Source organism: Cherax quadricarinatus, chromosome 13 (assembly GCF_038502225.1).
Source record: "Cherax quadricarinatus isolate ZL_2023a chromosome 13, ASM3850222v1, whole genome shotgun sequence".
In the NCBI taxonomy this organism is placed as follows: Eukaryota; Metazoa; Arthropoda; class Malacostraca; order Decapoda; family Parastacidae; genus Cherax; species Cherax quadricarinatus.
Genome location: NC_091304.1, coordinates 27,619,878 through 27,636,004, shown reverse-complemented (window position 1 = coordinate 27,636,004; position 16,127 = coordinate 27,619,878). Strand labels below are relative to the sequence as shown.

General features: G+C 35.9%; 1 protein-coding gene across 24 annotated transcripts in view; it reads right to left on the bottom strand.

Moving 5' to 3' along the window:
* The window catches only part of syd (JNK-interacting protein syd), a 517,229-nt gene that overhangs the window by 255,842 nt on the left and 245,260 nt on the right, over positions 1 to 16,127 (bottom strand). For 17 of the 24 annotated variants that reach the window (XM_070084611.1, XM_070084629.1, XM_070084615.1 and 14 more), the window contains exons 8-9: positions 15,624 to 15,715; positions 2,098 to 2,139 (exon numbers count right to left, since the gene is read on the bottom strand). In XM_070084611.1, the coding sequence (XP_069940712.1) occupies positions 2,098 to 2,139; positions 15,624 to 15,715 (134 nt within the window). Of the gene's footprint in view, positions 1 to 2,097; positions 2,140 to 3,053; positions 3,090 to 15,623; positions 15,716 to 16,127 lie in introns of all 24 variants that reach the window. The other 7 variants (XM_070084613.1, XM_070084636.1, XM_070084625.1 and 4 more) reach the window with 2 other exon arrangements.

Here is a 16,127-nt window from a genome sequence, read left to right as displayed (position 1 = left end):
GGAGATGAGGTGGGTCAGTGGGAGGAAAACCACACGTGTTAGTCTTGCAAGTGACAAACAAAACACAAAAGCTATCATGCTCTAGTTAAAGCCATGTTTCATCTAATACTTAATGAAACTTGCCATTTAAATCTTACTGATAAAACAAATCAATAAAAGATGATTACTAATTTGTGATATTTAAAACCATATTTCTACTTTAATAACATGAAATTTATAAATTTAGTCAGATAATATATTATTATCACTCGTAAAAGATAACATTCTGGTTATTAGCTCACAAATTACTAACCAATTTGCTATACTAACATGAATGCCCAACTTTGCATCATACTATTAGGCTGAAACTCTGAAACTCAAATTTTTTATTTAAGCTGCACTCAGTGTAAGCTTTCTTTAATGTAACCTGAGAAAATGCACTGGTGAAATGTGCCGAGGACTGATTTGCATACTGCACATTTAAATACAGCAATAAGCCATTTGTCTGTTTCTACTAGCATAGCTATGTGCAGAGAATATTTAAACAGCAAATATGAATAACTCTCATCTGATTACTCCAAATATTAATCTCAGTCTCTTGATCTAAATATTAATCTCACCCTATTACTCCAAATATTAGCCTCAGCCTATTAATCCAAATATTAATCTTAGCCTATGAATCCAAATATTAATCACAACCATTTAATCCAAGTATTATTCTCAATCTACTGATCCAGATACTATGGATCTTATGGAGCATCACATGCAGAAAGAGAAAGAGAAACCTACATGCTTCAATTCTAAATCCTTAACCACAAAAGCTTTACCCATATACTGGACTAGCATTCTTTTTTCTATACTGTACTGTACTTTATACAGCAGAGGTCAATCCCTTCAGGTTTGAAATCAGAACTGCATACCATAACTTATAATACGTACACTGTACTACCGAGCTATCTGGAAACTAGAGCTTTAGCAATGGTTATGCATAATCAATAAAATCAAAAGATACTCTATGTATGTGTGGGTCTATCCTATAGAAATAAATAACCATAATATCCATTTACTGGCAGAATGGAATGTTATTTCTAAATACAATACATAAAGTTTTTATCAGTAGTGTATGTCTTAAAAGTAAAGAATTAGTAAGAATCATTTTATAATATTGCAATATAGTGAAGTGCAACAAATGATTTCAAAACTGAGACCTTTTTTCTTTTTTCTCAACCAGAAATATGAGAAAACCCCTGGAATACAGGGATGAAGTTTCTGGGACTCACTACTTGGGGCTTAATGCAAATATCATTTTATTGTTTCACTGATTATTTCATTAAATGCATTGATTTTTTATATGAAGCTTAACTCATGAATGTAATATTCTTTTACCATAATCAGAAGCATTAAATTTTTGTGCATGGTTGTTTAGCACATGTGTGAGGAACTCATATTTAATTATACAGTGGTCAACAAATTTGAAGCTTTCAAATCATGACACATTAGTAATAAAGATTGAATTTCACTACTTTAGAAATCGAATTCAATTAAAAAAAAATGAATGTTTATTTGGTGCACTCAAGATTTTTTGGTAAATCTGGTTATGAAATATGAATTTTCTTTCTTTATTTTGGCAAGTTTTATGTTGTTTAATTAGGGCAAAAGATACCTGAAGAACTCAATGGCACAGCTTTGGCACTGACCATGCCAGATTTGCAGTGCTCGCTATAATAGGAAATGGTGACTTAGGGGAAACCATATTTTTGAAAAAATATAAAATCCCACTAAATGACATACATTACTAATGGTGCTATAGTAACCACAGATAATTATACTGTACTACAAAAATTTAGTTTACTTAAGACTCTTACATAATGGTGAATTTGTGTTTCACATAGAGCAAGGCCTCCCTCTGTATAAGAATATTCAAAGAATCTAGCTACGGTTGAAGCTCAGAAGGTGGCAGCAATAAAAAATGAAAATCTTGGAGCAAAACTGCATTACAGCAAACTAAAAGAATAACATTAAAGCAATGTCCATAAATCATTGCACATAATAATTTGTTTATATTTTTTTTCACTGCCACATCCTTGCAGGCAAAGCTGTAAGGCACACTTGTCATACCAGAGTACGTGGGAGAGTTCCCACCTTCCTCACTCCCACTGTCTGTCGTGTGCACAGCACCATTCGTCAGTGATGTGCAAACGTACACCCAAGGGCCATGTGCACGTGCCAAACATCAGGTGGTTGTGCGGTCAGACGTGTGCCGAGTGTACGGTAAGTGACCACAGTCAGAACCATAGCACAGGAGGAGCAAGAATGTAACAACTAGCATGAGTAAAAAAGCCATGCAAAATAAATATAACTTTGCTGGAAAAGAAGAGCTTAGAAAACTATCAAGTAAACTGCATATAAAAATGAAAATAAGAAACATGTACTGCACTATGTTGTAGCCTGCCACTCAACAGGATGCTACGAGCACCTAAAAGCATGCAGCTCTCTTTACTTTGCATCTTCCTTCAAAGCCATGAATAATTTTGTACCATCTACCCCTAAATTTATGCCATATATCAACTGACCTGTAATAACCTCTTTAAAAAAAAAAAAAATACAGCAGGTGTAACTAATTTTTCAAAAAGACAATGCCTAATTCAATTATACTTTTATTTATAGTAGTGTACCACAGCTCAACACCATCTAATATGAAGTCAAATGCTTCAATGAAATTCTACTGCAGCATTACCTAAGCCATGAATGCCAGAGACAGTGAAGTATATACTGATGCATAATTTATCTAAGACCTATTTCACCAGTATCATTCATATCTATGGCATACACAGTTCTCTTTAATTCATAGTTTAAAAATAATATGAATTGGAGCATACATACCACAGATAACTGTAACAGGTTGAAATGGGTGCCAGATTCATATTTTTAATATATAATAAACTGCAGTGGGATCATGTAATAACAATGATCTTACTCATGCATATTAATCCCTAACATGCGATAAACTACAGGTCCTTTGATGCAAGCTATAGTATTCTAATAACAGACAAATTGATGTGAGCAATACCAACCAGACGATGCATATTCTCCTGGGTGCACCCAGCCACCTGATGTGTCCGGGGGTTTCAAACAAAGAATGAAAGTTAATTGATTTTAAGGGTCACAAGCATATAACAATTTTTTTTCTGGCTGCAGTTATAGGATTGTAATGCCCAATCTGCTACTAATGGGTTTCATCTATGAAACATTCACCCTTTATTATACCCTCTTTCTCATGACGGACAACCCAACAAGTTTATGTTACAAGTCTAAGTTTCAAGCCCTGCTCCTGGGTTTTCCCCAAATAAGGATAGGCTTTCTACCAGAGAAGATAAAAGAAACCCAACAAAATTGCAGAGATATCCGAAAACCTTTTTAAATGTCTGAGTGCCAAAACAAAAGAAATATCTACACAATGATTGTGAAAAATGAATCCATACACGAGTTAAAGTAAATATAACAAAGCTAATTCACACCATACAAAATTTGTGAAAATGGTGCTAAATTTGTGTATATTTTGTTTATACTTAACCCTTGTAGAAAAAAAGAAAGACAAATGTGATATAATGTGATCATTAACTGACAACATTTCACCCCTCACAGCAGACTTTATCAAGTCACAAACAGATCTGTTTATGATCTGATAAAGTCCACTGTATGGACAAAACATTCTCAATGATGGATCACATTATACAGCATTTCTCTCTTTCCATCATGTTGGCATTTTATGTCATTTATCCCAACTTATCCTATGCAATGATTTTAGCTTGTCAGACCAGGCAAATTTAAACTGGTAATTACAATTTACATGAGACAAATTATTAACAATTTTTTTTTTTTAACAAGTTGGCAGTCTCACACCGAGGCAGGGTGACCCAAAAAGGAAGAAAATCCCCAAAAAGAAAATACTTTCATTATCATTCAACACTTTCACCTCACTCGCACATAATCACTGTTTTTGCAGAAATGCCCAGAACACAACAATTAAGAAGCATATATGTATAAAGATATACAACATATCCCTCCAAACTGCTAATATCCTGAACCCCTCCTTTAGAGTGCAGGCATTGTACTTCCCATTTCCAGGACTCAAGTCCGGCTATACAAAAATAACCGGTTTCCCTGAATCCCTTCAATAAATATTACCCTGCTCACACTCCAACAGCTCATCAGGTCCCAAATACCATTTGTCTCCATTCACTCCTATCTAACATGCTCATGCACGCTTGCTGGAAGTCCAAGCCCCTCGCCCACAAAACCTCCTATACCCCCTCCCTCCAACCTTTTTTAGGACGACCCCAACCCCGCCTTCCTTTCCCTACAGATTTATACGCTCTCCATGTCATTCTACTTTGATCCATTCTTCTTAAATGACCAAACCACCTCAACAACCCCTCTTCAGCCCTCTGACTAATACTTTTATTAACTCCACACCTCCTAATTTCCACACTCCAAATTTTCTGCTTAATATTTACACCACACACTGCCCTTAGACAGGACATCTCCACTACCTCCAACCACCTCCTAGCTTCTGCATTCACAACCCAAGCTTCACACCAGTATAAGTGTTGGTACCACTATACTTTCATACACTCCCTTCTTTGCCTCCATAGATAACGTTTTTTGTCTCCACATGTAGCTCAATGCACCACTCACTTATTTTCCTATGATTAACCTCATCGTTCTATGATTAACCTCATCGTTCTATGATTAACCTCATCGTTCATAAATCCATCCGCTGACACATCAACTCCTAAATACGTATCTGAAAACATTCACTTCTTCCATACTCCTCTCCAATTTGATATCCAATTTTTCTTTATCAAAATCATTTGATACCCTCATCACCTTACTCTTTTCTATGTTCACTTTCAACTTTCTACCTTTACACACACTCCCAAACTCGTGCACTAATCTTTGCAATTTTTCTTTAGTATCTCCCATAAGCACAGTATCATCAGCAAAAAGTAACTGTGTCAATTCAAATTTTGTATTTGATTCCCCATAATTTAATCCCACCCCTCTCCCGAACACCCTAGCATTTACTTCTTTTACAACCCCATCTATAAATATATTAGAGAGACCTGAAACAGAAACCAAACAGTTTATGACAGAATTAAAAAACATGACAGTAAAGAATGAGTCAATAAAAAAACCAAGAAAAATGAAAGAAAAACTGGAACCAATACAGTTTCTCCAGCCCAAAAATTTACTGAAGATTCAGACAAGCCATATATTATCTTTTAACACACCAGTACAAGTACAGTTATTGCAAAAAAATATTATAAAATTGTACTTAATACAAAAACTATCAGTTATTTTTTTGCACATGACTATTATTCAATTAGAAAACAGTCTTAATTTCAAAATTTTCCATTATGCTGTTCTATCACCTTGATGAAAGCCTCAACTTGTTAAGTGATAAATCTAATCAAATAATTAGATTTTACAATACAAATGTTTTACACAAATCTTTTTAACTCAACCATAACATATTTAGATTTTTTTTTTTAAACAAGTCGGCCGTCTCCCACCGAGGCAGGGTAACCCAAAAAAGAAAGAAAATCCCCAAAAAGAAACTATTTTCATCATCATTCAACACTTTCACCTCACTCACACATAATCACTGTTTCTGCAGAGGTGCTCAGAACACAACAGTTTAGAAGCATATACGTATAAAGATACACAACATATCCCTCCAAACTGCTAATATCCCGAACCCCTCCTTTAGAGTGTAGGCATTGTACTTCCCATTTCCAGGACTCAAGTCCGGCTATATAAAAACCTGTTTCCCTGAATCCCTTCACTAAATATTACCCTGCTCACACTCCAATAGATCGTCAGGTCCCAAATACCATTCATCTCCATTCACTCCTATCTATGATTAACCTCATCGTTCATAAATCCATCCGCCGACACGTCAACTACCAAGTATCTGAAAACATTCACTTCTTCCATACTCCTCCTCCCCAATTTGATATCCAATTTTTCTTTATCTAAATCATTTGATACCCTCATCACCTTACTCTTTTCTATGTTCAGTTTCAACTTTCTACCTTTACACACACTCCCAAACTCATCCACTAACCTTTGCAATTTTTCTTCTTTAGAATCTCCTATGAGCACAGTATCATCAGCAAAAAGTAACTGTGTCAATTCCCATTTTGTATTTAATTCCCAATAATTTAATCCCACCCCTCTCCCGAACACCCTAGCATTTACATCTTTTACAACCCCATCTATAAATATATTAAACAACCATGGTGACATAACACATCCCTGTCTAAGTCCTACTTTTACTGGGGAGTAGTCTCCTTCTCTTCTACACACCCTAACCTGAGCCTCACTATCCTCATAAAAACTCTACAGCATTTATTAACTTACCACCTATTCCATATACTTGCAACATCTGCCACATTGTTCTCCTATCCACTCTATCATATGCCTTTTCTAAATCTATAAATGCAATAAAAACTTCCCTACTTTTATCTAAATACTGTTCACATATATGCTTCAATGTAAACACTTGAGCTACACATCCCCTACCCACTCTGAAACCTCCTTGCTCATTCGCAATCCTACATTCTGTCATACCTCTAATTCTTTCAATTATAACCCTACCGTACACTTTTCCTGGTATACTCAGTAAACTTATTCCTCTTTTGTCCCCCTTCCCTCTATATAAAGGGACTATACATGCTCTCTGCCAATCCCTAGGTACCTTCCCCTCTTTCATACATTTATTAAACAAAAATACCAACCACTCCAACACTATATCCCCCCCTGCTTTTAACATTTCTGTCATGATCCCGTCAGTTCCAGCTGCTTTATCCCCTTTCATTCTATGTAATGCCTCATGCACCTCCCCCACACTCACATCCTGTTCTTCACTCCTAAAAGATGGTATACCTCCCTGGCCAGTGCATGAAATTACCGCTTCCCTTTCTTCGTTGACATTTAAAAGTTCCTCAAAATATTCTCGCCATTTACCCAAAACCTCCATGTCCCCATCTACTAACTCCCCTACTCTGTTTTTAACTGACAAATCCATTCGTTCTCTAGGCTTTCTTAACTTGTTTAACTCACTCCAAAATTTTATCTTATTTTCATTAAAATTTCTTGACAGTGCCTCTCCCACTCTATCATCTGCTCTCCTTTTGCACTCTCTCACCACTCTCTTCACCTTTCTTTTACTCTCCATATACTCTACTCTTCTTATAACACTTCTGCTTTGTAAAAACGTCTCATAAGCTAACTTTTTCTCTTTTATCACACCCTTTACTTCATCATTCCACCTATCACTCCTCATTCCTCCTGCACCCACCCTCCTATAACCACAAACTTCTGCCCCACATTCTAATCCTGCATTTTTAAAACTATTCCAACCCTCTTCAACCACTTAAACAAGACCATAAATAATTATAAAGGCATTTGTGTAATAACCCTTTCACTGTTGGGACCACAGAATTAAAAGTGCTGACAATGTTTGCCTTTTGAAAATGATCACAGACTCACCAATGACAAGAGAAGAGATAAAACCCGCACTGAACTTCTGTTTCAGATACATAAAAACATTCCTGAATTGTATAACATGTCGTTTTTGTCTGGCCTTGTCTTGTCTGATTATTATTATTATTATTATAATCAAAACCAAGCACTAGATCCACAAGGGTTTGTCTCATCTGAAAAATATAGCATATGTAGTGGCAGGATAAATTTGTTGATGAGGAAGCAATCACTGAAGGCTGGAGTACAAATTAGGTGGTCAGTCGACCAGTATGTATGAAGAATGTGCTTATACACATGAAGCATAAGCAATATTGTGGCAAATAATAGATACATCTTGGCCACAGTTGTGTCCTTTCGCTATAGCCATGATTGTGGTGAAACCAACATGTCTGCTGTTGTATACTGGAAGTATGCACTTCAAAGAATTCAAGTTCACTGCATCATTCCTGAGGGCACTGTTAGGCTGGATTCTACTCTGTGTAGTCAAATTGATTGAGACCAGGCACAAAATTTGCATCTTCCTGCCATCCCCAGACGTGGTCTGGTGGTGGTTGCTGGATATTACCAGCTGGTTGTGGTGGATATATGTGGGTAGTTGAGGCGGGTGTGGTTCATTGAGGTGCTGGGCATGGGCCATGCCTCCCAGCCTGAGCTGGCGATGGTGCCATGCACCTCGTTGTGCCACCACCTACTGCTGTGATGGCGGCATTGCTTGTGGATTATTACTCATTCCAACTGATGCACCATCATTGTCACTATCACTATCTGTCACCAGTGTTGGGTCCTGGGATGTACCATTCCCTGGGGATAGCAATGGGCATACTACCAAACTGCATGTGACACCTTATATACTGACATTTCACAGGTGAATAACCTTCATCACTGTCACTACTGGACTGGTCACTGATTGCTAGGAAATCAATGTCCACATCACTATTATCACCATTACTCACATCTGTGCCCAGGTCATGGAAGAATAAGAGTTTTTGCTTATGACATGGTGGAGATCAACACATTTCAGATGAATCAAGCTCAGACATTGATGGTTGTGGGTCATCGGGATTGTCTGTGTTATTTCCAGCATCCTGAGTATCACTTTCAATCACTAAATGTTGGAAACCACAAAACTCCTCCCTGGTTCTGTAATCCTCATTGATGGAGCTGTCACTGGGGAATAAAACCTGAAAACCCATTAAATTTGCCTGGGAGCAAGGTCATTGCATCTATACAACATAGTGAATAAGTATTTTTAAAGACGGCATTCCCACAATGCACTGTAGCAGCAATGATTTTTTGTATACTGTACATATTGACCACAGACCCATTCTCTCAAAAAATGGGCCTCCTAGGCCTCTTGCCCCAAATCTGAGGCCACTAGAATTTATGAGCAGATATATGAGAGTGACCCCTGGCATTAATAATGTAGATCTACGTAAGAGACAGTGAAATGGTTAAATGAGCAAAATAACTTTTTAGCCATGTGACTTATTTTGCTTGGGATCTGAGATAAAGGCTTGACTATCTCCTAGTTTCTGACCAAGGAGCCATGGTTATCTTTTCAACCATACTTTCCCCAAACTGAGACATACAACATTATAATAACTTCAGTTATGAAAGAAATGGCAAAGCTGGATCTGTTTGCACAAGGAAGAAATCTCCTACCCTGACCATTTTTCTTTCTTGTAGTAAACCAGTCACAACCAAAGACTAATAGAGCAACCTTCCCAGATGAGCAGTGATGGTGGTAGTTTGAAATATTAAATATCAATCACATCAAAATATAAACTACGGCAAAATTATCTGACAATAAAGCAATGCGAACACACAGGCTGGCATTCAGTCTAACTATTAAAGCAATAATAAAAATTAGATTTATAATGAAACAAAATTTTTTTTTAACATTCCAGCCATCACCCTACCTTGGAGGGAGACAGCCAGTGTTAAAAATGATTGAATGATTATAAATCTCATATGGATTTTTCATTAATACAAATATGCAGACAATTACACAGTAATGACAAACAATACAGTATCATAAAAATAGTCTTCAAAATAGGACAGATGCTGTATTTCACTCAGTGGAAAAAATAATTTTAAAATAATAAAATTTTGTAAATAATGCCTCACATGGGCTCAACTATAGATCTGAGTGGTAGTAGTCTCAAACCCTACCACTAGGGAACTTAATTAAACTGTAAAACAAGATGAAGGTCTGCATTGTTTGCAATATGTAGCAACAGCTGGCCTGTCAGAAATAATGGAGACTTCAAATTCTCATTCACTATGTGTGTGTCCTTGTGACCTAGTGGAAGGTGTGGTATTGGTATCATACATCCCAAGTGAGCCCATGTGAAGCGTAAATTACACAATTTGTTATGTTCATGATATTATGGAATCTCAGTTTACAAAACTAAAAAGAAACACAAGTTGTAACACAAAGTTTTTTGCTTTTATGCACCAAAGAAGATGCAGCAAATAAGGCCATCTTTTCATAATTTTGTTGAAGTTCTGTATTAATCAGGATAAAGAAAAACTAACCAATTTTCTTTCAGAATATACTGAAAACCCAATCTAATTAAGAACTCCACTGTCTTCATAATAAAATTTTAATGCTTCTAAAGCACTGTGAAACAAAATAAATAATTTATTCTAGCAACTAAGTAATATGTGAAAGTAAAAAATAATTCTCGAGATTCTTTAACAAAATCAAGCTAAAAAAAAAACTGAATCTATCACAAAGAATAATAATCTTCATATAAATATACCCTTGCCAAATTTTCATTCAATGAGGACATATGAATCTTAGCAGATATTCTGGTTAAATGTTTAGCATACCAAAAATGTATGAGCAACCTAAAGTAAAAGGACATTCTTCATGATAAACTTCAAAGAAAGGGTCTTTTATTCATGGGCACTACTGATGATGTGTCAAATTTTACTGGACCTGATGTCCAAGTAAACTTTCTGATCCACATGGCCTGAATAAATGACTTGGAAAAAAATCACAAAATGTTTAAACATGAAAAGGAAAGTACCTATTTACTTTGTGTTAATCATTCAATAGAGAGACAGGTAAAGAAACAGAAAATAAAATTTAGCCTTTCCAAGGAATGATTTTTTTTAACAAAATACTCCCCCACTTTCAAAAGAATAATATTAAAATATATGAAAAAAGAAAAAAGTAGATATGTATAGCTGGCATGACAGAATAGGTCCTGACTGTTGAAGCAAGAGTAAGTCTTAAGTCATTAATTAAAATAATTTATAAAAACTAGCTACTGTATGTGATGCTGAAAAGTATAGTGGAACTTCGGTATGTGACCTTAATTCATTACAGAAGGCTGTTAGAGTGCCGCTCCATTTGAGTATCGAACAAGTTCTTCCCAATCAATTTTCTGTTTGGTTGGCTGTTATCACTAATCATCGTAGGCCCCATGGTGACTTATTTATGCAAGTATATGGAATAGGTGGTAAGTTACTAAATGCTGTAAAGAGTTTTTATGAGGATAGTGAGGCTCAGGTTAGGGTGTGTAGAAGAGAGGGAGACTACTTCCCGGTAAAAGTAGGTCTTAGACAGGGATGTGTAATGTCACCATGGTTGTTTAATATATTTATAGATGGGGTTGTAAAAGAAGTAAATGCTAGGGTGTTCGGGAGAGGGGTGGGATTAAATTTTGGGGAATCAAATTCAAAATGGGAATTGACACAGTTACTTTTTACTGATGATACTGTGCTTATGGGAGATTCTAAAGAAAAATTGCAAAGGTTAGTGGATGAGTTTGAGCATGAAAGTATAGTAGTACGAACACTCTTATATGGGTGTGAAGCTTGGGTGGTAAATGCAGCAGCGAGGAGATGGTTGGAGGCAGTGGAGATGTCCTGTTTAAGGGCAATGTGTGGTGCAAATATTATGCAGAAAATTCGGAGTGTGGAAATTAGGAAAAGGAGTGGAGTTAATAAAAGTATTAGTCAGAGGGCAGAAGAGGGGTTGTTGAGGTGGTTTGGTCATTTAGAGAGAATGGATCAAAGTAGAATGACATGGAAAGCATATAAATCTATAGGGGAAGGTAGGCGGGGTAGGGGTCGTCCTCGAAAGGGTTGGAGAGAGGGGGTAAAGGAGGTTTTGTGGGTAAGGGGCTTGGACTTCCAGCAAGCGTGTGTGAGCGTGTTAGATAGGAGTGAATGGAGACGAATGGTACTTGGGACCTGACGATCTGTTGGAGTGTGAGCAGGGTAATATTTAGTGAAGGGATTCAGGGAAACCGGTTATTTTCATATAATCGGACTTGAGTCCTGGAAATGGGAAGTACAATGCCTGCACTTTAAAGGAGGGGTTTGGGATATTGGCAGTTTGGAGGGATATGTTGTGTATTTTTATATGTGTATGCTTCTAAACTGTTGTATTCTGAGCACCTCTGCAAAAACAGTGATAATGTGCGAGTGTGGTGAAAGTGTTGAATGATGATGAAAGTATTTTCTTTTTTGGGATTTTCTTTCTTTTTTGGGTCACCCTGCCTCGGTGGGAGACGGCCGACTTGTTGGAAAAAAAAAAAAAAAGAAAAAAAAAAAATGCGAAGACACACGAAATAGTTTACAGCGAAGTTCTGGCAGGTCGTATTTGGTTGGTCGAGTGCAGAGATTTGTTCCAGTGGGGAGCTAGTCGTTTACCGAGGTTCCACTGTGTATCTTAAAATGCATGTGATCAAATATGCATCAGCAAGTATTTTTGACTAAATATAAGTGGAGGCAATTTGAACTTTGTCTTATTAACAATAATTATTAAATTGTGAGTTGTAGCAGTAAACTTCTTTGCTTTGATGTTAAATTTATGACATTTATATATAACAATAGAGCATTAACCCTTTCAGGGTCTGTCCCGTAGATCTACGGCTTTACGTTCAGGGTCCATGAGCTCAGCTCACTCTGATAAACCGTGAGTGGTACATTTGGGCCTAGATATGAGAGAATACATCTATGTGGTATGTGTGCACCACATAAAACAGATCCTGCAGCACACTGTGTATAATGAGAGAGAAAAAATGAAATCATGATTTTTCGATTAAAACAGCAACTTTGCAGTGTTTTTTCGTATGTTTTTTATAGTTGTATTTGCAATTTCTTGGTCTCATTTGATAGAATGGAAGACATATTACAGAAACAGAGATGATTTTGATTGGTTTTAGCACTGGAAATGGCTTGAAACTGAGCTCAAAGTAGCAGAAATGTTAAATTTTTGCCGATATTCAAGAGTAAACAAACAACCTCACACGTCTAATACACGTCAGCTGGTGGGTCTAATATACATTCACAAATATGGTGATGATATTTATACAATTATTACAGTATTGCATAACAGTAAATCTTCTATTTTTTGGTGTGAATAAAAATTCATTATGTGAATAAAAAATCAAAATGGAATTTATTTGTAAAGCCTCAAAACATAACTAATGAACAGAGGAAATGTTAGTTTAGTGCCAGGAATGCCTACATTGTTCATTCTGGACCCTATTTTGAAATTGGAATATTTTGAACTTTGTGTTAAATTGGCCAAATTAACAATTTCCGATCACTTTATTTTGTAGTTGAAACAGTTGACTTGGCGATTTCTTGTGCTCAATCGATAAAATAGAAGTAATACTAGTGAAATAGCTAAGAATTTGGTTGATTGGAATAATGTAATTGGCCTAAAATGGGAGTCAAAGTCGGCAAAATCGCCGATTCGTAAATATCGCTGACACATCAAAATTCGAGAGAGCATAATTTCGTCAATTTTCCACCAAATTTCGTACTTTTTGTTTTATTACCTTCACAAAAAGATTCTCTACGATTCCATAAGAAAAAATAACAAATTTTTTTTTTGAAAATTCTTGGACACTGGTGCGTGACTCCAGATTTGGGCCTTGGACCCTGAAAGGGTTAACCCTTTCAGGGTCGACAGGCCCTCTCAGAGACTTGTTCTCAGGGTCGGCCAAATTAAAAAAAGAAAAAAAATAGTTTTTCTTATGAAAAGATAGAGAATCTTTTCCCGATCATAATGACACCAAAAGTATGAAATTTGATGGAAAACTTACGGAATTATGCTATCGTGAAGGTAGCGGTCTCGGCGATGTTTACTCATCGGTGATTTTGCCCACTTTGAGCCCTATTTTCGGCCAATTCCAGTGCACTTGTCGACAAAAATCATAACTATTTCGCTAGAACATCATTTTTTCTATCGAATGAGTATGAGAAACCACCCACTTACCAATTTCAACTATCCAATACAGTGGTCAGAATTTAGCAATTTTGCCAATTTCACACAAATTTCAAAAGATGCCAATTTCCAAATAGGGTTCAGAATAAACAAGAAAGACATTCCTGGCACCAAAATAACATTTCCTCTGTTCATTAGTCACGTCCCCATGCCCCTCTTACGTTCTTTTGCTGTCCACTTTGAATTATTATTCTCACAAAAAAATAGAAGATTTACTGTTATGCAGACTAATGCATTGGTGTAGAAATGGTATAAATATTATCAGCACACTTGTGAAAGAATATTAGACTCACCAGTTGACGTGTATTGGACGCATAGCATGATTTGTTTACTTTTGAACTTGGGTAAAAATCGAACATTTCTGCTACTTTGAGTGCAATTTCAAGGTAGTTTTCTTTGTAAAACCAGTCAAAATCATCTCAATTTCTGTAATATGTCTTCCATTCTATAAAATGAGACCAGGAAAACTAGACTACAACAATAAATACCATACGAAAATACAGTGCAAATTCGCTGTTTTAATCCAAAAACACAGTTTTTTTTCTCATTACGCACTGTGTGCTGCAGGATTTTTTTTATACCGCACACACTGATCACATAGACCCATTCTTTCATATGTAGGCCTACCAGCTTTCTCTCACTAGATTTGAAGGCGCTAGAATTTAGGTGTACTAGTACGTCAAAAACCCTGGTGCCTAAGCCGTACTATTACAGCCGAAACCCTGAAAGGGTTAATTACAAGAACAAAGTCTTGAAACACAAATTCAATACTAAAAAAATGTAGAAAGAAATATGTTTAAGGAAACTACTGAAATGACATCAGAAGTTTTGCCAATGATGCAACAAAGGAGCCAGGTGTCCAAATTCAATGTTAGAAAACTTTGTACTTCAAGCAGAACAGATTAAAGATAGTTTCTAAAATGACAACTCAGATTAAAATATCCAGATATCTTTCAAATTACTGTATGAATTTCCTTCACAAAAAATCCTTGTGATCTGGAAATCAATTAGTCAAATGATGCTAAATGAAGTTTTTATTGTGAAAGGGTAAAACATTTCATGCAGACATCTAGCATGCATGTGCAACTCTGCTCCTATTATCTTAGATTTTCAGAAGAATTTCCTATCAAGACATGACCTGTAATGCAGCTGAAGGATAACTGTTATAATCATACAAGCATCATAGTTTTTGTTTTTTTTTTAACACCAGTTGTCTCCCACCGATGTAGGGTAACACACACACACAAAAAAAAAACTTTACTGTCGCTCAATCCATTTACTTTTTATGTTCCTAAACGACTGAATTTCTATTATTTATATTTTCTCATTTATTTTTCATAAGTGCATAAGTTTATTGTACAAGCTGATATGGTGCTTGTGTGGTGTCCATATTATTTTAATAAAAATGTCAAGAAATAATGATAGTGCTGAAGTTTTTTGGAAGCATATTTTACTTTTTTTTTTGAAAATTAGTTTTATGGATAATTTTTTCCACTGCTTTTGAAATAGATGCACTAACATATTCCACTAATATATTCATATATTCCACAATGACTGATTCCTGGGCAGCTACAGTTATGTTACTGAATACTTTAAGTTCCAATAATTTTATTAAGTTTTCCTGAAGATCAAACATACTCAACAAGGCACTAACTTTAAAATATATAATGAGCATCACATGAAGATTTTAATTAGTTTCTCTTAGCAGGACAATTACCAGGGAAAAAAAGAGGAGCTAATGTTCACTTTTTGTCAAGCACCCTTTATAGGTAAGAGATAGTGACTATATTAGGTTTGCTAAGTTAATTATCCCTACGGACTATATTAAAGAGTAATATACCTGTGATGTCTGCTCCTTCATCCATTTCTGCTAAGGCATCAGGTTCTTGGAACTGTAATTCTTGGTAGAGCGTGTTTCCTGTTCGCTCCTCTCTGAAGATAATTGATAAAATATCTATTAATAATAAATTATCTGATTTTTATAACAATTACACAAAATTCTTTGACAACATTTTTGTATACACTACTTGGCAATTTCTGTTTTTTATAACACACTGGCTATCTCCTACCAAGGTAGGAAAACCCAAACAAGAGGAAACACATTCAGTGTCATTCATTCAGTCTCTGTCATGACAAAAGTATGTCAACACAACAGTTCATATAATCCTCTGAACTGCGACATACTCACTCTTCCTTTAGTGCAGGCACTTCTTATTTGTCATATCTTTTATAGGTAGGATGACCCAAAAGAGAGGAAACATTCACCATCATTCTTACCTGAAGTGTGGCCAACAGCACAGTTCAGATGACTCTTTGAACTGCAACATCCTTACTCTCTCATTTA